The sequence below is a fragment of the Ovis aries genome, chromosome 9 (assembly GCF_016772045.2).
Source record: "Ovis aries strain OAR_USU_Benz2616 breed Rambouillet chromosome 9, ARS-UI_Ramb_v3.0, whole genome shotgun sequence".
Taxonomy (NCBI): Eukaryota; Metazoa; Chordata; class Mammalia; order Artiodactyla; family Bovidae; genus Ovis; species Ovis aries.
The window spans coordinates 50,585,852-50,607,086 of NC_056062.1; the positions used below are offsets into that span (position 1 = coordinate 50,585,852).

Consider the following 21,235-nt stretch of genomic DNA (forward strand, 5'->3'; position numbering starts at 1 on the left):
TATTATAGAAAGTAAATCTTAACTGTTTTGACTTCTTTCAGTTTCTGGTTATATAGAGTTACTTTGCAGTATACTTTTCATTTCAGATTGCCATGAAAAAATTTCCATTGAATGGCATACATTTACTTTTAAAATACTGAGAAGTGCTGCTTACTGATTATTTCATGCACTTAAAAGTTAAAGCCATAGTGGCTCCCAAGTCAAAAGTTTTGACTAATTGCAAGACTACCATCTCCCTCTGTTCATTCTGACATATTTTTGGTATATAAATAGACAGTAGCAGGGTGACAATGACATATTGGGTTGGTCAAAAAGTTCATTGAGGTTCTTCCCTTATATATCTGACAAAAAGCCCAAACAAACTTTTTGGCCAATCCAATACAAAGGGGGTCTGGTACTGTGAATGTCATACTCTGGATAGGTCTTAACATCTTAACCTGACATCTCAGAACTTCTGAGGAGGTGGGTGGGCCATGACTTTCCCAAAAGGATAAACCCCAAAGGATAAGACACTCAAATACAACATTTCAGATGAAGAAGCTTTCTACTCAGTATTAGCCATCTCCAAACACCACCACTGTAACCCAGAAGGAAACTGAAATTACTGGAAAATTGCAACTGACTTTCCCTTTGCCTAGATAGATAAAAATTCAAGTTCGAAGATAAAAGTTATACAACCTGACTTATATGCACTAAAACAAACCACCTTATTTTAAAATATTTTGTTTAAATAAACAAGGAACACTATAATAATTCTCCTCTAACTTTTCTACAAGTTAATTTTGCTAGAACAACTTCCAAACATACTGTTTGATATCAAGTACTTAAACTTTCAAAACACAACCACACTATCTTAGGAAATGTTTAACACTGAGGGGAAATTAACAACTAGTTTCCTTAATCTGCTATCTCCAAAATAAGACTAGTATCTAGAATTTCCAAAGACACACTGCTTGAAAATCTAAGTGGTTTAAGGCAACAGCAATAACTAGAAAGTTTAAGTTGTTGCTTGACTGTAGTAGCAGAGAAGGCAGAACAATGGCATTGCCTATATTCCCATCTTACCCTGTTGAGGAACACTGCATGGAAGAATTCCTCCATAGAATTGCTAGAAACTAATTTACAGTCAAAGTGTTAGTGATTCATCTGAAATTTAAAGTAGGTTTAGTTTAGTCAATGAACTTAAGTGGGGGAAAAGGGCCTCTTTTTCCTTACGAAGCAGGTGCATTCCACCTGCTCCCTGCTGCTCAAAGTTCTAATTAGTTCCTCTCAATTTCTTACATATGGATGCATAGTTCATAAGTTTAAAAAATATTTTTACTGATGTTGTATGACTTTTCATCTGGGAGCTGATTTTCTAGATACAGCCATTTTCACTAATTAAGTTTGTAGTGGAAGACTTCCAATTCAGAGAGAATTCCAGTCAAATTTAGATTTAATGTGCCAAATTTAAATCTACATGCTATGAATGAAAATGTGCATGGACAGGAATTCGTATAATTAACACAACAATGTATCTTTCTAGATATATTCTAATAGTTTCATGACAGGTGAAAAAAGGAACCACAGCAGGATCCGAATTTTTACCAAATATTCTGGGCACCTAGACTTGGATTTTGGGAGCACTGTACTAACTATTCTTACTTAATATTCAGGGGGTTCTATTTCAACAACACTTCATACTCAGATCACTAGTAAAATAAACTGAGTGATAGTTGTCAATGGAATTACAACTTCCTTCCTTCTGAGTTTAACGTCACCACAAAATACATGCAATCAGATTTTCATAAGTCTGACAGAGGCTGCTAGGGATGGACTTGTGGTGGTGCAGAGGCAAGAAGTAAAGCTTGTGGAAGTGATCTGTCTTATTGTGGCCAAAATCTTTGCAGGAAATAAGTTACAGCAATACACTTCCACTTAGAACCCCATTTTATGATTCAGGACTTTCTAATTAACTGATTGACATATGAAAGAAATTAACAGTAAGAATTCAATTATGATTTTTAGGAGTCTCCCCCTGCCCCTTTCCTAATTGGTAGCATATTAGATTATTTGTTTGTTTTGGTAGAAAAAGAAAACCGCAGTCCTGTGGTAATGCCAAATTTTGAGGTTTTTAAAAAATTCTTTTAAAAGTTAGTTTTAAAACAGGAGGCCAATTATCCATAGTCACCCTAGACACTTATTTGAGCTTTGGCAATACATAAACAGAGGACCTTTACTGTGCTATATATATTTATATATTTTTATTGCTAGGTATAATGAATACTCTAAACCAAGAGATTTTGTTTAATGAGTAGTAACTTTAAAAGAAGACATTTATTTTTAGCCTTCCAAATACTGAAGTAAAAGAACTATCCACCACCTTCTTGAAAGGTTGTAAAATAATGCACACGTCTGAAAGATAAGATTTGCATTCCACTTTTGAGCATGGAATTTAGTTATATTGTAGACTGGGGCCTCTGATAAAATCCAGTCACAAGCTAACACATTTATATGGGTGTAAACTAAGGTGCTCTGTGCCCACTGAGAACATTTAAGGGCCCTAATTAACTACTGTGGAACTTGAAAGTCACACAGCCCATACACAATTATTAGAGACAGCCTCCCCCCTCCACTTTTAATCCATGAGAACTATATCCATTATTTATACTGTAGGACGAAAAGATGTCCTTTTTAGCCAATCCTACCATGCTGCCGGTTTGTATTTGAAACACGGCCCAAGTGTTCTGAGTAAGTGAAGTGTACAAATTGTATAAGCTTTTATATAAGCAGTTGCCTGACTGGGCTGGACAAACTTTCAATTGGGCCCCTTTAATATCCTCCAACTCTGGGCTGCAGAATTCCGAAATGTGACAACCCTTTTCAATTATGATTATTATCAGAAACTGTGTTTTGCCAAAGCATAAGCCATTCGTCCTTCTCGGTTTATTACACAAGCAAATTCATCAGGTTTTGACACCTGTATCAATAATATATACTTTTCCTGGTTGGGGGAAAAAAGGAGGAGGGCTATGCTCTATTATATACAAAATTTCTTTTGCAAAAATTAGTAAATATTAAAATTAGGTGAATTTTGCTTACAGCCAGCATACGGTTTTACATCGCACACCTTAGGGCAAACCGGCGATTCCCTACTGCTATTCTCAGGAGTGAAGTAGCTGTTAATTTAGCTGTTATAGGAATACACCTTTCAATTGTATTTTTTAAAACATAGACTTCCCTGTTCGTTTGTAAAATGTTTTCCTGGTAATTTTCCCAGATATCTCCAGATCAACAATGACTACCTTCTTTTGATAGAAAACCGATACTTTAAGAAAGCGAAGGAAAACCAGAAAGAAAACCCCGCATTCTTTGAACCCCACCTGCATCAGGTGGACTCTCCACTCCCAAAACTACGATTACTTTCCAAATGCACTTCCGATAAGGAACAATTCCCCAACATCCCAGTTCTGGGGTTCTGACTTCTATCTTTAGGCCACTAGAGGACCAGAGGCGAAATACGACTCCACGTGAAACCAATCCCGGGAGCTGTACGCCGCGACCGCCAGCCTCCAAGCCCAGGGCGCTCGCTCTCACTCCACGGGAGTGGCGATTTCAAACCCGGCCGGGAGAGGGAGGGATCAGGAACGTAATGTGACGGGCTCAAGTGACAGCGTCCTCTTCCCAGTCCAGCCCTCCCGGGCACGCTCCCTCCCGGTGGCAGCGCGGCGCTGGCGCCGGCCAGGTGTCTTCACGCCTTGTTCCCCCGGGTGTGGACACACCGCCCGCCCCCAGAACCGAGTCAGATCCAACCCCCGCGCACCCGCCACGTCCTACCGCCCCCTCCCGGGGAGAGTGGCCGCGGGAGGAGGGTGGGAGGCTCCCCCAGGTATTTTGGCGGGTTTCGGGACACGTGCGCCTTGCGTCCTCCCCGCGGCCCCGCAGTCAGGGGCAAAGCCCTCCCCCAGAGCCCAGCTCGCGGGGCAGCCGAGCCGCCAGCGACGCAGCTCACCTCCGTCCCCGTAGGTCTCCACGCCGTACCCGTCCTGCAGCCCGTTACTCCAGGTCCCCTCGTAGCGGGCGGGGGTGCACAGGCTCTGCCGGACCCCGTAGCGCCCCTTGAAGCCATGTGACCACTCCCCCCGGTACATCCACTTGCCCTTCGTCTCCACCCCCAGCCCGTGCCGCTTGCCCTGCGCCCAGTAGCCCTGGTAGGTGTTGCCGCTGGGCCAGGTGTAGCCTCCGACCACCTCGAAGCCGTGCGACCAGGAGCCCGAGTACTCGCCCTGGCCCTTGGGCCCCGTGCAGATGCCATGCCCGTGCGCCTTGCCCTCCTCCCAGCCGCCGCAGTAGGTGCCGCCATCGTCGAAGTCGAACCTTCCGCCCGTCATTCGGGGGGCAGCCCCGGCGCGCTCCCCGCGGGGGCACGGACGCGGGCAGAGCTGGGCACGGCAGGGTGTAGCTCGGGGGTGGGGGCCCTGCGGGCGAGCTCACGACAGCGCCCCGGGCAGCTCGTGCCGCCGCTCGGCTCCAGTCCGACGCCGCCCCCGTCCTCCCCTCTTCTTTCGTCGCCGCCACCGCCGCCTTTCTCCTCCAACTCCTCCTCCTTCGCCGCCGCCGCCGCCGCCGCCGCCCGGGGCCAGCGCCGCGCGCGAGAGGACAGCTCGGGCTACGGAGCGGACCTTCAGCTGCTCCTGCCCGCCCACGTGAGCCGGGCGCCGCCCCGTGCCCGCCCCTCTTCCCCTCCCCAGGCGCCGAGGCCCGGCCCTGCGGCGCTCCGCTCCCTTGCCAGCTCCCCCCGCCCCCGCCCCTGCCCCCAGCCCGGGAGCCACCGCTTCCCCGGCGGGCGGGCAGGGGGACGTGGGGACCGCCCGGCGCTGCCGTGCGCAGTAGCGGGATACGGGTGGAGGGCGAGTGTGCCCAGGGGCGCGCGCGAGTGCCCGCCTGCCTGGAGACCGAGGCGTGGGCGTGGAGGGCGGCGGAGGCTCCGGGGTGTGTGTGTGTGTGTGTGTGTGTGTTTGGGGTTTATCACCGTGCTGGAGCGCCTAGAAGTGCGGCCACGTGTGTGTGGAGGGAGAAAACTCCGAGGCGCGTTTGTCTGCATGGGCTTTTCGTAGTTGCCTGTTTTCCGGCATTCCAACTTGTGTACCGTGGCGTTTGTCATGCTCAGCTGTCACCGTGAATTAACATCCCCCGGATAGATGGTTGCATGTGAAAGAAGTCTGCGACAGCCTAGATATAATTGTGCAGAATGTTCTTTTACACCTACCCGTCTTGAAGCACATGTGTTTGCATTTCTTTAATGAAGATACGGGGTGGGGGGGGGGCAGTGCAGTTTGAAAAAGCACAAAATACATGGGTTCGGTTTTTTGGTTTGTAATAATAGAGGATGTTTTTCATCTGTCTTCGTAGGGATTTAGGTATTCGCGTCCACCTCAGCCTGTTCCTTCTGAAGTCGCCTGTGTTCTTCTAACAACCCTAGAAATTCTTCATCCCGGAGCTGTGTACTCAACAGGCAGACGGCTCAGTCTGTGTATGTTGTCTGAGTGTCTGGAATGTACACCTGGTTCCTCTCCACTGGCACCCACAATTTAAGAAAGTAAATAGACGCTTTCAAGGAGAAACATGGTAAGTAAAACACTGCTCTAAACTTACAAAGTCTGTGACCTACAAAACCGGGGACAGGTGTCAGCTGGTCTACTTTCCAGCTACAATACTGCTCGGTTGAATTCACTGTACACAACTCTTTTAAACCTCTATTTCATCATCATCCAAATGGGAATGTCAAGATTTACCTTTCACTTTCTCTCTGTTAAGTAATAACTGAATTTATTGTGGGGGCAGTGTCAAGCCAAACATGAGAGATCTGTTACTAGGAGAGTTGAAACGTCAGTATTGCCTCTGGGTAAAAGCAGGCACTAGTTTCAACCTCACCCTTAAAATCCCCATGAGAGACACCTCTCTGTGGTGCATAGCCAGGGTCTTAGGTTGGCCTTTCAAGGACTCTGCTCTGCATAGTATTTATGGTATCCCTTAGACTTAGGAGCTTTTGCATGATAGAGTAAGCACCAGGGGCTGCCAAGGGTTCTCTCACTAGGTTCTGATAATCAGATAAAAATACAAGGACAGGTGTCAGGGAAGGCAGCAAGGAAAAAAGGAATCTAAACCGCACAGAAAAGGAACTGAAACTGACCTTGATCGGCTCTAGCTCAGGACTGGAGCTGGCCTCTCCTGCTTATCTGGCTGAAATAGTGAAAGAAAAATCTCAGTTTACACAGAACCAAATCACCAAAGAGGATTAGAAACCCTCATCCATGGTGCTGCCTACAGAGTTGCCAGGAATAGTGCTTACCCTAGTGGCCTGAAATAATTACGCACCTTGCTCAGCATCTTGTCCCCGGACTGGGGATTGATTTAGGCCACTGGGAAAATGAGGGCCCAGGATTTCGCAGCTGAACCATAATTCCATTTTTCTGTTACAGGGCACACCAGGATCAGGAGCTACTGTAGACATTTCCATCTATTTTGGGGTTCTGTTTGATATGAGAAACTGTGATTGCTCAGGTCAATATACTTATTTTTTTCCCCTCTCATTTTTGAACTGGCTCTCTTTGTAGAGCAACCTCTGTTTCTTTGCCTTTTTGATTTTTTACCCACTCGTGTGTTAGGATCTACATACATGAATATTTGAGGTTCACACTTTTGTTTGCAAGCATGGTAGAACCATTTAATGCTGTGTGTGTGTTTGCACGTGTGCACTCACTTGTGTCCGACTTTTTGCGATCCCATGGACTGTGGCCCACCAGGCTCCTCTTCCATGGGATTTCCCAGGCAAGAATACTGGAGTGGGGTGCCATTTCCTTCTCCAGGGGATCTTCTCCACCCAGGGATCAAACCCGCATCTCTTGCGTGTCTGGCATTGGCAGGCAGATTCTTTACCACTGTGCCACCTACTCTTCCTAATTAGCTCTCAGGCAGATGATGGACTTTCTGAAATATACAGCACAGAGTGAGTTTCTGGCTTCTATAATAGATGTGAGTGAAGTCCATCTATGGTAGATGGACAAACGGTGGTGGTATGGACACATCCCGGGAGAATATGGAGATTTGAGGATGACAAAAGATATGACCATTTATCCCTTAATCTCTTCCTCTTGCTATCCCTAATAGATGTCTTCCTTGGAAAGACCCTTCATTAAAGACTCTACCACCATACGTCTGCTATTAAATTTCAACTCATCAGTCCTAACTCGACTCTGCCACTGACTCTCTTCATGGGTGAAAATTAGTATCTAATTTTTGGTAGCTCACTGAGCAATTTTTGGCAAAGTAACCACTCAAGCCATGCTTCCGTTTGCCTGCTGTTGTCCTGGTGGAATGTTTCTCCAGTCTCACTGATGTGTTCATTAATGTCAGTGTTCACGTTCAATGGTGGTGATTGGAGAAGACAGGGAACAAGAACCAGGAAGAGGAAGAGGCCCTGACGGTGATGGTTCCGCTCACAGGAGCAGTAGAATAGTGCTGCAGTTTACTAGCTGGGGTCAGTAATGTCCTCACTTTCCCTCTCACTCTGAATCTTTGCCCTGGCTAAGGGGGAGTTGAATTTAGCTTTAAGAAAGGATTAGTAAGAAGAGAATGTGAATGTTAGTTTGACAGGTGGGGTGGGGGAGGCCACTAAAGCCCAGGGGCCAACAGCCACGCTAGCACTTGGTTTTTTTCCTCCATGTTCAAAACCCAGCACTAGTAGGTTTCCATTCTAAAAAAATTTATAACCAAAAGTAAGCCATTTGAGTGTGAATGTTACTAACAACATGGTGGTGAGGATATGTGGCTTAGAATTTTATCTTTTTTTTTTTAAAGCTGAGGCTGTATTTAAATTTTCATTGGTGATTTCCTTTTATTTACACATTAGAATTATTGAGAATTTTTAATAAAACTACAAATGACAGAAAGCTAACCTGGAGGTGTATGTTGTCTGCTGCTGCTGCTAAGTCGCTTTAGTCGTGTCCGACTCTGTGCGACTAAAGTGTGTTTATTGATTCAAAGTGTAAGAAAGCAAATAGAATTAAAATTACTTGATTTATAAGTCAAAGTTAGTATTACTACTGTAATATATAGGATGGATAAACAAGTTCCTACTGTATAGCACAGGTACCTATACTCAAGATCCTGTGATAAACCATAATGGAAAAGAATATGAAAATATATATATGTATAATGGAGTCTCTTTGCTGTACAGCAGAAATTAACACAACATTGTTATTTGTAAATGAATAAATAAAATACAGGACTGCATGCATGCTCAGTTGCCTGAAGTCGTGTCTGACTCTTGAGACTCAATGGACTGCAGCCCACCAGGCTCCTCTGTCTATGGGATTCTCCATGCAAGAATACTGGAGTGGGTTGCCATGCCCTCCTCAAAACAGAGGATTACTAGCATATGCCTGGAGAATCCCAGGGATGAAGGAGCCTGGTGGGCTGCCATCTATAGGGTCACACAGAGTTGGACACGACTGAAGCGACTTACCAGCAGCAGCGTATTTATAATAAAGCATTCATGAAAATTTAAGAAATTTTCCCACAGTAAATGCAAAAGTTAAGAAATGTAGCCAGAAACTTTGTAGACAACATGAAGTCAGAAGAGGAAGCAAATTACAAAATTAATGATTTTCAAAACTTTGAAGGAAATTATATTATGCTAGATTAGGTACTAAATTCTTTACATGTATTAATTCATTTAAATCTCATAATAACCCATTGGTTAGTACTAGTATTATTACCATCTTACAGAAGAAAATCCGGAGGAGGGAATGGCTTCCCACTCCAGTATTCTTGCCTGCAGAATCCCATGAAGAGAGGAGCATGGCAGGCTACAATCCATGGGATCGCAAAGAGTCGGACACGACTGAGCAACTACAGAAGAAAATAAAGTTTAAGGACAGTTTTGTGCCCAGGATCATTCGAGGTAGAAATGGTTGAGCTGGAATTTAAATGAAATCTGTCTGACTCTATTACCAGTCTTTACTGGCGTGTGGGTGAGAGCTTCCAAATGGGGGAAGAGGCAGGTTAGGTGGAGATGGTAAGGGGTGGTAAAGATGACCTTTTTATTTTATAGAACAGCTACCTGGATAATAGTGATGCTGCTGTCTAGAATTAAAGAAATGGTGGAAGAAGAGTAAATTATAGAGGTTGGAAAGATAGGTTCATATCGGAACAGATGATCCAGAAATATACCTTAGAGATGTTCAGTAGTTGTTAATACAGGTCAAGAACTAAAAGTAAATTAATAAGTAAATATAGTTGTCCTCAGTATCTGTGGAATATTGGTTTCAGAACCACCCCTCTCAATACCAAAATCCACAGTGTTCAAGTCCCATATATAAAATGGCACCGTATTTGTATATAACCTATGCCTCTCCTCCCATATTCTTTAAATCCTATCTAGATTTACTTATAATCACCAATATAATGCAAATGCTATATAAATAGCGGCCAGCATGCAACAGATTGAAGCTTTACTTCATGAAACTTTCTGGAATTTTTTTCCCCCAAATATTTTTGATCTGTGATTGGTGGAATCTGTGGATGTTGAGTTTGATACAGCATAAGGAGGGCCAGCTATAATCTGTGAGCTCCTCTTCTGAAAGCTGTTTTTCAGTAGCCCCTCCCTTTTGAGACTTGTACTATTCATGTTAGCCCACTTTTTAGGAAGCCAGAAACTTGCTCTGTGCTGTGTATTTCAGAAAATCTATCTAGTCTATATCAGTCTCCTTGTTCATCCAGGACCAGTGGCTTATCTGCTATGCCCCCACCTCCTGTCACTTCCATTGTCCCAGGCTACCTCAACCTGGCCTCACCATCCATTGCCTTCTTCAGCATCATGGCCTTTATCTTAAAGCCCTCACACAGCCTGGGACTTTCTCTGATTCACACATAGGTCAGTGCTGAAGACTAGAACTTGACAATCTCACTCGTTGACAACATTCGCTGGTCTTTCCCATTCACTGAACAAGCATGGACTCTTGGCAGAATCTTCACTCCTTTGATGCCCTTCATGTCTTCCTGGCCCTTCCCTGTCCTGCCTGAAGAACCCTACTGCATCTTTTCCACTGCACTTTCCTTTCCATAGTGACCTCCTGGTTCATCCCCCTGCCCAGCCCTCAAGCCTAAATCAGTTTCTCCTCCCCTGCTGATAGGAAACCCCTTCTTGGAATAATCAATAACATTTACCAGTTGCCATTGCAAATTATGGGTGGCAAACCTCAGACCAGTCCCTCCACACCACATGGCAGATCTCTTCCCAGGAAACTTCTAGGAGCCCATTACTGTCCTCAAGCCCTTCTCAGCCCCAGTTCTTTCCTACTTGTCTTCTTCCTCCTGGAGAAAAAGTGGTAACCCATGGGAACACTTTCCCTCTCTTAAACCTTCCACTGGTTCTCATTTTCTATCTTTCACCACCACCTCATCCCAGAGGCAAAGATGTCCTTTTTCCTCCCCAAGTTTTGGGTCAACTCCTTCTCTTTTGAATATACTGTGTGCTTCCCTGGTGGCTCAGAGGTTAAAGCATCTGCCTCCAATGTGGGAGACCTGGGTTCGATCCCTGGGTAGGGAAGATCCCCTGGAGAAGGAAAATGGCAACCCACTCCAGTATTCTTGCCTGGAGAATCCCATGGATGGAGGAGCCTGGTAGGCTACAGTCCACGGGGTTGCAAAGAGTCGAACACGACTGAGCGACTTCACCTTCACCTTTGAATATACTTTAATTTCTTTCCTTCCATCCAACAGAGGTACTCGTATGTCTACCATGTTAAGACAGCCCTTAATTCCTGGTCCTGCTTGCACCTCAAGACTCCTGTCCTCAAAACTGCACACCTCCTTGAATGAGTAGGTTACATTCAAGTCTTTCCTTCCCACCTCTCCTCACACCACTTGATGTGGGTTCTACCCCACCAGTCTAGGGCAGCTTGTTCAGCCATTAGTGAGTCACTCAGTCATGTCTGACTCTGTGACCCCATGGACCATAACCCACCAGGCTTCTCTGTCTATAGAATTCTCCAGGCAAGAATACTGGAGTAGGTTGCCATTCTTTTCTACAGGGGATCTTCCCAACCCAGGGATTGAACTCATTGCAGGTGAATTCTTTTTTGTCTGAGCCATTTAGGGACCTCCCAGTTGACAGCTACGATGGCACCTCTTCAATTCTTCTGCTAGGATTGGCAGCTGTGAATTTGATACTGGTGAACACTTACCTCCCTCAGTTTCTGTAAAACCCACGTCTCTTAGCTTATCTCTCCTCTCCTACCCCCTCTCCTCCCACTTCAGCTGTCTCATTCCCTGTATGTTTTTCTTCTGATCCCTTTCTAGTCTCCTTAGGCTATCTTTTGTGTCCAAAACATTAGCTTCATGGTGTCCAAATTTTGTGTAATTACTGGATACTTGTTAGCTTATTTCATACAACTAGGCAATCCTGCCCTAGGGGCTAAGAGTCTAATTTAGAAATAGTCTAATTCTGATATAAAAACATCAGCTGAGCCTTATTTAAGTCTCAAGGGCAGTTCTTTGGTTCTTCCTATAATTTGTCCCTTGTGGTCTCTGCCTCTTTTTCCTAGTGGGCAGAGGTCCACTGGACTTAGACAGAATATGTGTCCAATGACAAGGCTCACAGGGAGTTCAGGAAAGGTCTAACAATGAAAAAGGTAATGACAGATTAAGGAGAGACTTAAAATGGTTAGTCGGCTTCCCTGGTGGCTTAGATGGTAAAGAATCTGCCTGCAATGCAGGAGACCTGGGTTTGATCCCTGGGTCTGAAAGATCCCCTGGAGAAGGAAATTGAAGGTGATTTAAAGCAATGGAAAGTTTTCCCATACTCTTGGACTGAAAGAATATTGTTAAAATGGCCACACTACCCAAAGCAGTGTACAGATTTAATGTGATCCCTATTAAATTACCCATGATATTTTTCACAGAACCAGAATAAATAATCATAAATTTTATATGGATTCACAAAAGACCCAGAATTGCCAAAGCAATCCTGGTGGGGGGAAAAAAAAAGCTGGAGGCATAACCCTCCCAGATTTCAGACAATACCTTAAAGCTACAGTAATCAAAGCAGCATGGAATTGGCACAGAAACAGACATCTGGGTCAGTGGAACAGAATAGACAGCCCAGAAATAAACCCAGACACCTAAGGTCAATCGTTGACAAAGGAGGCAAGAGTATATAGTGGGGAAAAGACAGTCTCTTTAGCAAGTGGTGTTGGAAAAGCTAGATAGTCACATGTAAATCAGTGAAGTTGGAACACTTCCTCATACCGTATACAAAAATAAACTCAAAATGGCTTAAAGACTTAAATATAAAAGAAGGATACCATAAAACTCTTAGAAGAGAACATAGGGAAAACATTCTCTGATGTTAAGTTGTAGCAATGTTTTCTTAGGTCAGTCTCCCATAGCAATAGAAATAAAAGCAAAAACAGATGGAACTGAATCAAACTTAAAAGCATTTTCACACAAAGGAAACCATAAACAAAATGAAAAGACAACCTATGGACTGGGAGAAACTATTTGCAGATGATGCAATCGACAAGGGCTTACTTTCCAAAATATACAAATAGTTCATACAACTCAATAACAGAAACCCAAACAGCCCAATCAAAATGGTCAGAAGATCTAAATAGACATTTCTGCAAGGAAGACATACAGATGACTATTAGGCACATGAAAAGATGCCCACATCACTAATTATTAGAGAAATGCAAATCAAAACCACAATGAGGTATTACCTTACAGTGGTCAGAATGGCCATCATTAAGAAGTCCACAAACAATAAAATGCTGGAGAGGGTGTGGAGAGAAGCCGTCATACACTGCTGGTGGGAATGTAAATTAGTGCAGTCACTATGGAAAAAGTAATGGAGTTTCTTTAGAAAACTAAAAACAGAGTTACTATATGATCCACCAGTCTCACTCCTAGGTATATATCTGGACAAAACCCTAGTTTGAAAAGATACATGTACCTCAGTGTTCATATCAGCACTTTTTACAATAGCCAAGACATGGAAGCAACCTAAATGTCCATTGACAGATGAGTGGGTAAAGAGGTGTTACATATATACAATGGACTAATATTCAGCCATAAAAAAGAATGAAATAATGCCATTTGCAGCAGCATGGATGGACCTAGGTATTATCATACTAAATGAAGTAAATCAGATGTAAAAAGGCAAATATATCATTTGTATGTGGAATCTAAAATATACTAATGAACTTATTTACAAAACAGAAACCAGGCTTACAGACATAAAAAACAAACCTCCCAAAGCGGGAGGGGTAAATTAGGAGTCTGGGATTGGCAGGTACAAACTGCTATACATAAAATAGATAAACAACAAGGTCCTACCATAAAGCACAGGGAACTATATTCAATATCTGAAAATAACCTATAACGAAGAAGAATATGAGAAAGAATGTATACACGTATAATGGAATAACTCTGCTGTATGCCAGAATCTAACACAGCATTATACATCAACTACACCACAATTTTAAAAATTTTTAAAAAAGGGAGGTGAACAATGTTGCTGAAAGCGCAACTAAGGAGTAAGTAGTTGCCAAGTGACTGATCTTTGAAGGAGAGAAAAACACAAAATCCGTTATTAGACAGGAAAGAGATGTATAATATAATTGGGGAGTGAATGGTTCCAAGAGATCTGAGATGGGATTTGAAACAATGGCCGATAATAGAAGAGGCAGCCCTCTGACTGAGTGCCACTGGGGAATGCCACATCCTTGCCAAGTGCTGCAGTCCCAGCCTACATACCACCTTGGCACGCACACCTCAGAGACCTGGTGGATTCTTCAGATACTGACTGCATTCCAGATAAAGCTTCAATTCCTCTTCCTTTCCTTAAACGTATTCTAGAATGTATGTCATTGCTTGCATCTCACTTATTACTTTCACATGACAAGCACTTTTTAAAGCTTACTCAGAAGGAGGAACACTCCAGGGGGTGGCCTTGGGGGTGCACAGCTCAGATCTCCCTCCCAGAGAACCTGCAGCTCAGAGGGAACTTGGCAGACAGCCTCCAGCTGCTGAGAGTTCAGATCTGCGGTGGTGTTCACACCAAGTCCATGCTCTGCCCGGGACATCCCCTTCAATGTAAAGGCAGGGCTTCCCTTGGTGGCTCAGTGGTGAAGAATCCACGTGCTAGGGTGGGAGACACCCGTTCCGTCCCTGATCTGGGAAGATCCCACGTGCTGCAGAGCAATTAAGCCCATGTGCTACAACTACTGAGCCTGTGCTCTAGAGCCGGGGAACTGCAACTGCTGAGCTCATGTGCTGCCTACTCAGCCGGTGCACTTAGAACCCGAGCTCTACAACAAGAGAAGCCGCCACGATGAAAAGCTGTCTCCTGCAGCTGGGGAGTAGTTCCCATTCTCTGCAACAAGGAAAGCTTGCACAGCAACAATGACCCAGCACAGCCAAAAATAAATAAACGAATATTAAAAAAGTAAAAGGCAAATGGCTGGATCTCATAAACTCTGTTATATAACTCCCCCCTGGCCCCAGCCCACCCCCCGAAAAAAGACAAAGAGGAAAAAAGTAAAGCAGAGCACCTGGTAGGCCTCTTGGATTCTGGGAACAATACCACACTTAGAAACATCTCCAGTCTACATGCTGAATGACATGGAACAAAGGCTGCCAGCTTCGAGAGGGCTCGGAGCAGGAAAGCATTTTGCAGGAGGCCAGGGCTCTGGTACTAGCAGCCCCGCCTCTTGGGCCATATCATCAGGCAGATCCTTTGGTGTTAATGTTTGGTGTAGGTGGTGAGAAAAGATGCAATGTGAAGATTGTGGCAAGGCCCAGTGGAGGGATCACAGTGCAGGTCTCTGGAGCTCTGACACAAGGCCATAGAATCTGCAGAAGAGAATTCTAGAATTTTTGAGAAACAGTTACTTGACTTTAGCAAAAAAAAAAAAAAAAGGAATGCTTGATCGTGGGATACCAAGTGACTATTACTTTAGAATTTCCCACTGTGAGCTGGGTCCTGTTGAACCTGCCAAGACAAAGTTGGATGAAACCAACCATATCCTTTATGAAACATAAAGGGTAATGGTGACCTATACAAAAACACCCGAATGATATGAAGATGGACAAACCTAGTTGCCATCTGTTGTAAGATGAACATGATATATCCAGGATCAAGATGAGCAGAACCAAAGGACACAAGAAAGCTACAAGAACAGGCTGCCCAGAGCCCCATGTGCCCTAGGATTTCACTAACATCTCTTACCCACTATCACCTATGGGAAGACTGGGGTTCCATTTGACCAGTTGAAGGAGGAAGAGAAGCTTGGTTTATCAATGGACAGGCTATTATGTGGATGAAGCTGAAAATGAATGAAGGCTTCATTATAGCTCCACTCAGGAGGGGTCTTGAAAGTATTCAGAGAGGGAAAATCTTTGCAAGGGACAGAGCCGTGAGTGCTGAACCTGGTCATGTATTTTATGGGAAAGGAAAAGTGGCCTGAGGTGGGGAACATATGGAGATTTCAAGCAATGGCCAACAACCTGGCCATCTGGTCAGAGGTCTGGAAGGTGGTAGAGCAGACATGTGGATGAACATGTGGGAATGGGCCCTGAGTGTGAGGAGTTTTGTGCTACATGTCAATGGCCTTCATGAAAGCGACACTGAAAAGCCAGGACTCTACTTAGACTGTCTCCAGCCAATAGCTGAGCACAGTGGGACTGCTTGAGCTAGACCATTCCTTCTCAACACAGGCCTCCTCTGCCAGGCTTATATTTTCTGTGTTCCCTACTGACCTGGCTGAAATGTTCCCCACTGACAATGACCTGGCCAAGCTACACAGCAGTCTGAGTTCCCCCTACTGAACCCTGCTTTCTTCCCTCTTTCCTTTCATAGGTTTCAGACCTGTGTTGTGACCCAAAGACTCTGCCCACCTACTCCTGATTCCTTTGGTCTTATCCCTCACATGTGTTCACTTCAGTATATCTTTTGTATGTCTAATTCCATCCTGACATCTGCTTGTTGGGGGATCTAAACTGATACACCCAGTGATCTTTTAAAAATAAGCACATACATAAACATGTTTACGTTTACAGGTAGGCCATGGTCAAAGAGAGATGAAAGTCTGCTGTATTACTTGAAAAGGTACATGCACCCCTATGTTCATAGCAGTGCTATTCACAAGAGCCAAAATATTAAACAACCTAAATGTCCATCGACAGATGCATTCATAAAGAAGATGTGGTGCATATACACAATGGAATACTACTTAGTCATAAAAAGAATGAAATAATGTCATTTGCACCAATGTAGATACAACTAGAGATTATCATACTAAGTCAGAGAAAGCCTGATACCGTATGATATCATGTATATGTGGAATCTAAAATATGTCTACCAAACAGAAACAGACTCATAGAGAACAGATTTATGGCTGTCAAGGGAAAGATGATGTAGGGGAGAGGATGGGCTAGGAATTTGGGATTTGTAGGAGCAAACTCTTAACAATAAGGTCCTAATGTATAGCATAGGGAAATATATTCGATATCCTGAGATAAACCATAATGGAAAAGAATATGAAAAAATAATGTATAGGTTTGTATAACTGACTCATTTTGTAGTTTAGAAGAGATTGGCACAACATTGTAAATCAACTATACCTCAATAAAAAAAATAAGAGTCTGCTATAGAACTTAACAAAATTGAATTGAAAATCAGATTTTTATGGTTCTTAAAAAATGAAGAAGCTCTCTGTGTATTGGTATGGAAAAATCCCCAAGATCTATTAAGTGGATAAAAGCAATATACAGAATAATGTATGTAACCTGTTGGATTTTTCTGCACTTATATCTATGTAAAAATCTGTAGGGGAGGATGGGCTGGGGGAGAATCCTCTAAAGATACAAATTAAACTAAAGGGGATGGGAATGGCCATGCTCATTACGTAATATTTTCATTTGTTTTTATCTTGCACCTTGAAATTGTGCTACCTATTAATAACTACACTGAAATGTCAATCTTCGACATTTTTGCATGTTACTATTTTCAAAATCTGTTATTGACCATAACTTCCCATTGGCATATGAAATAGTAACCTATTTACAGCAGTGAGTGGACCTGATAAACTTAGAAAGAAGAAAGAAAAATAGTGCCAAGTTGTGTCTCACTCTTGGGATCCCATGACCTGAAGCCTGCCAGGCTCCTCTACTCATGGGATTCTCCAGGCAAGAATACTGGAGTGGGTTGCCATTTCCTTCTCCAGGGGAGCTTCCTGACCCAGGAATTGAACCCAGGTCTCCCTCATTGCAGGCAGATGCTTTACCTACTGAGCTACATAGGGACCTGATAAATTTAAGGACTGTCTAAAACTTAGTCTCCCAGATGGTAAAAGACTGCGTGATCCAGATGGCTGGAGCAATTTCTGACTCACCAACTGATGGAATAATTCATAGCTTCTCTGTGTGAGTGTGACAGAGTGGACATTTAGAGACTTCCAACTGTATACTGTATTTCAACTGTATACTGAACACTAAGATCATGGCATCCAGTCCTATCGCTTCATGGCAAATAGATGGGGAAACAATGGAAACTGTGAGAGATTTTATTTTGGGGGCCTTCAAAATCACTGCAGATGGTGACTGCAGCCATGAAATTAAAAGACGCTTGCTCCTTGGAAGAAAAGCTATGACCACCCTAGAAAGCATATTAAAAAGCAGAGACATTACTTTACCAAGAAACATGCATCTAGTCAAAGCTATGGTTTTTCCAGTAGTCATGTATGGATGTGAGAGTTGGACTATAAAGAAAGCTGAGCACCAAAGAACTGATGCTTTTGAACTGTGGTGTTGGAGAAGACTCTTGAGAGTCCCTTGGACTGCAAAGAGATCCAACCAGTCCATCCTAAAGGAAATCAGTCCTGAGTATTCATTGGGAGGACTGATTTGTGAAGCTGAAGCTCTGATACTTTGGCTACCTGATGTGAACGACTGATTCATTTGAAAAGACCCTGATGCTGGGAAAGATTGAAGGCAGGAGGAGAAGGGGATGACAGAGGATGAGATGGCTGGATGGCATCACTGACTCGATGGACATGAGTTTGAATAAGCTCCAGGAGTTGGTGATGGATGGGGAAACCTGGCGTGCTGCAGTCCATGGGGTCACAAAGAGTTGGACACGACTGAGCAACTGAACTGAACTGTATGCTGTTGTATTAGTCCCGGCATGGTTGCTGAGCTGAATGAGTTGCTACTTCTGTAAAGAAGTATGCACCACCATTTCCTTCCTGAATGTTACAGCCCACGCTAAATTATGCCTCATTTCCACCTCTGATCCATACTAAATATTCCTTTAGTACAGATACTTCATTAAAGTGCAGGTAAGAGTCCCTTGGCAAGCATTTTCATTGCTTGTTCAGACTCCACTTTTCCCTGGCAAAATCTCTTAAAGAGGCTTAGTCAAATACATTCTGAGAGCTTCCCCTGTATCCTAATGTATTTCTGATGAATCATGTCTGTAGGACAGTTTTCCAAACTCCCCTGATGTCAGTCATCAGGGGGCACTTGTTAAATAAACTCATGCCCAGGTCTCTCCCTTGGTGAATTCTGCTTCAGCGGGTTTGAGCTGGAATCTGTGATTTTAGTAAATACTCTGAGTCTTCAGGGAAACATTACTGTAGGGTCATGTAGCCTCATATAGGCCACCTTAGATTCCATAAACTGATAAAGTGAATTCCAAGTTTCCTGATACTAGTGATCCTAATATTAGTTTCTCATATGAATTCTTCCTCAAAGTGCTTTGATAATTGTAAACAATATCCTCCACATCATTTAAAAGGCAAAATTTAAAAGTCCTATGTAAGTGAATGGTTGCTAACAGTAAGTGTACAATAGACAGGGAATAATTATCAGTAAAAGAAGTCATTAATGAGGTGACCTTGAAACCCAGAACTTAACAAAATTCTGATAATTCTAAATGAAATCAGTTGGTGGACTTGTGAAGTCTCCATTCCTTTCCCAGCGACTTTAGAATATAATCCCTTATTGGTCATATAATTTGTAATTATTTTCTTCTATTCAGTAGGTTGTCTTTTTGTTTTAGCAATGATTTTCTTTACTGTGCAGAAGCTTTTTAGTTTTATAAGGCCCCATTTGTTTATTTTTGCTTTTATTTACTTTAGCAGACAGGTCCAAAGAATTACTGCTGTGATTTATATCAAAGAATGTCCTGCTTGTGTTTTCCTTAAGGAATTTTATAGTGTCTACTTTTACATTTAAGTCTTTAATCCTTTTTGAGTTTATTTTTGTATGTGGTATTAATGTTCTCATTTCATTCTTTTACATGTATCTGTTCCAGTTTTCCCAACATCATTTGCTGAAGAGATTTTCTTTTCTTCATTGTATATTGCTTCCTCTTTTGCCATAGAATAAGGGACTATAGGTGTGTGGTTTATTTCTGGGCTGTCTGTTCTGTTGCACTGATCTACATGTCTGGTTTTGTGCCAGTTCCATGCTGTTTTGATTACTGAATCTTTGTAGTATGGTCTGAAGTCAGGGAACATGATGCCTCCAGCTCTGTTCTTTTTTCTCAAGACTACTGTGGCAATTTGACATCTTTTGTGGTTCCATGTACACTTTAGGATTATTTACAGTAAAGTGATATGTTAGCTAAGCTCTGAAGGATGAGGAGGAGATGGCCTGGAAAGTAAGCAGGGGATCAGCTGAAGAAGAGGAAACAACTCTGAGGTAGAAAGAGCTTGGCACACTGAAGTAACTGAAGACAGGACAGTATGTTTGGACTCACTGAGCAAGGGAGAAAAGATCTTGGTAAGAGATGTTGGTGGAGAGGGAGGCAGCCACCAGGGCCTTGTTGTGATCGAAGAGCTTTTAAGAAAGGATAACTGTCTAGCCATTTCCCCCATAGTTCGGGGTAGGGCAGAGAAAGGAAACGGGAAAGAAGGGTAGTATTGGAAAGAAAATATGAAAAAGGTGTTAAAACCAGCCCCTCCTTACTGATTCCGTGAAGCAAGATGTGACATAGCCCCCACCCACCCACCCCTCCCCGCGACAGAACAGTGTTTTTTAAACTAAAGAAATGCATCAACAGTTTTCAAAGAAAAGCAAATATTTATCCAGACCTCTTGCCCATGGTGGTTTCAATAATTTTATATGTATTTATATATTCATTATATACATGTACTTAAATATATAAACCATCAGATAAGGTATACCTCTGTCTGCTTAGAATTTATTTACAACATAAAACCAGCATAAATTAAGAACAAGTAATTTTGAAATTAGCAAACTGAATTTAATGTGACAAATGATGTTTTGATGAAATAAGATTACTGCTTGCATTAAAAAAATTTTTTTATAGCATTGCCCAAGGAGTCACAGTTTCTCCTGATTCAGTAAAGGCATCCTGCTGGATGCTGTTGAGGACTCGTCTACAGGATTTCTTAGAAGTCTTTGTACAGAGTACTGGCCCACCATTTGGCTATTACTTGATGGATATACATCATTTGCATATTAGATCTGCCTCTCTACTCACTAGTCAGAAACAATTAAAGTAGAAAGACTCAATGGCAATGTCTGCCTGAGCATAAACACAAGCTTAACCACCAAAACCAAGTGATAATCCAGTTCAGTTCAGTTCAATCGCTCAGTCGTGTCCGACTCTTTGCGACCCCATGAATCGCAGCACGCCAGGCCTCCCTGTCCATCACCAACTCCCGGAGTTCACTCAGACTCATGTCCATTGAGTTGGTGATGCCATCCAGCAATCTCATCCTCGGTCGTCCCCTTCTCCTCCTGCCCCCAATCCCTCCCAGCATCAGAGTCTTTTCCAATGAGTCAACTCTTCTCATGAGGTGGCCTAAGTACTGGAGTTTCAGCTTTAGCATCATTCCTTCCAAAGAAGTCCCAGGGTTGATCTCCTTCAGAATGGACTGGTTGGATCTCCTTGCAGTCCAGGGGATAGTCTAAAGAGATGAAAAATCTAGAGAAAATTACCAGACCCCTTAGAATACATGGGTGAACTCCCATAGGTGTGTGGACTTTTGTTTGGAAAACAGTTTCAAATATGAGAGCCAATTATCCCCAGAGATTTCCTGGGGGTGTGGGGGGGAAGGACACTATTCGTCCTCACATAGAGCCATGCAGACAGAATAAATTGTTCCTTCCAACATTCTAAAAAGGGATCAGTGGAATCCAAGGTTTGGTAGGGTCAAGAGGG

At 43.2% G+C, this 21,235-nt stretch overlaps 2 protein-coding genes across 10 annotated transcripts in view; one reads left to right on the forward strand and one right to left on the reverse strand.

The window, feature by feature from the left end:
• Positions 1-4,637, reverse strand: part of JPH1 (junctophilin 1) — a 90,313-nt gene extending 85,676 nt beyond the window's left edge. For all 9 annotated transcript variants that reach the window (XM_027973061.3, XM_027973060.3, XM_027973058.3 and 6 more), the window contains exon 1: positions 3,992-4,637. In XM_027973061.3, the coding sequence (XP_027828862.1) occupies positions 3,992-4,370 (379 nt within the window). In that variant the 5' untranslated portion in view covers positions 4,371-4,637. The remainder of the gene's footprint in view (positions 1-3,991) is intronic.
• Positions 4,638-4,797: 160 nt separating this feature from the next.
• GDAP1 (ganglioside induced differentiation associated protein 1) overlaps positions 4,798-21,235 on the forward strand; it is a 49,831-nt gene continuing 33,393 nt past the window's right edge. The window contains exons 1-2 of the mRNA XM_027973066.2: positions 4,798-4,971; positions 5,392-5,607. The gene's annotated coding sequence lies outside the window, so the exon portion shown is untranslated. The remainder of the gene's footprint in view (positions 4,972-5,391; positions 5,608-21,235) is intronic.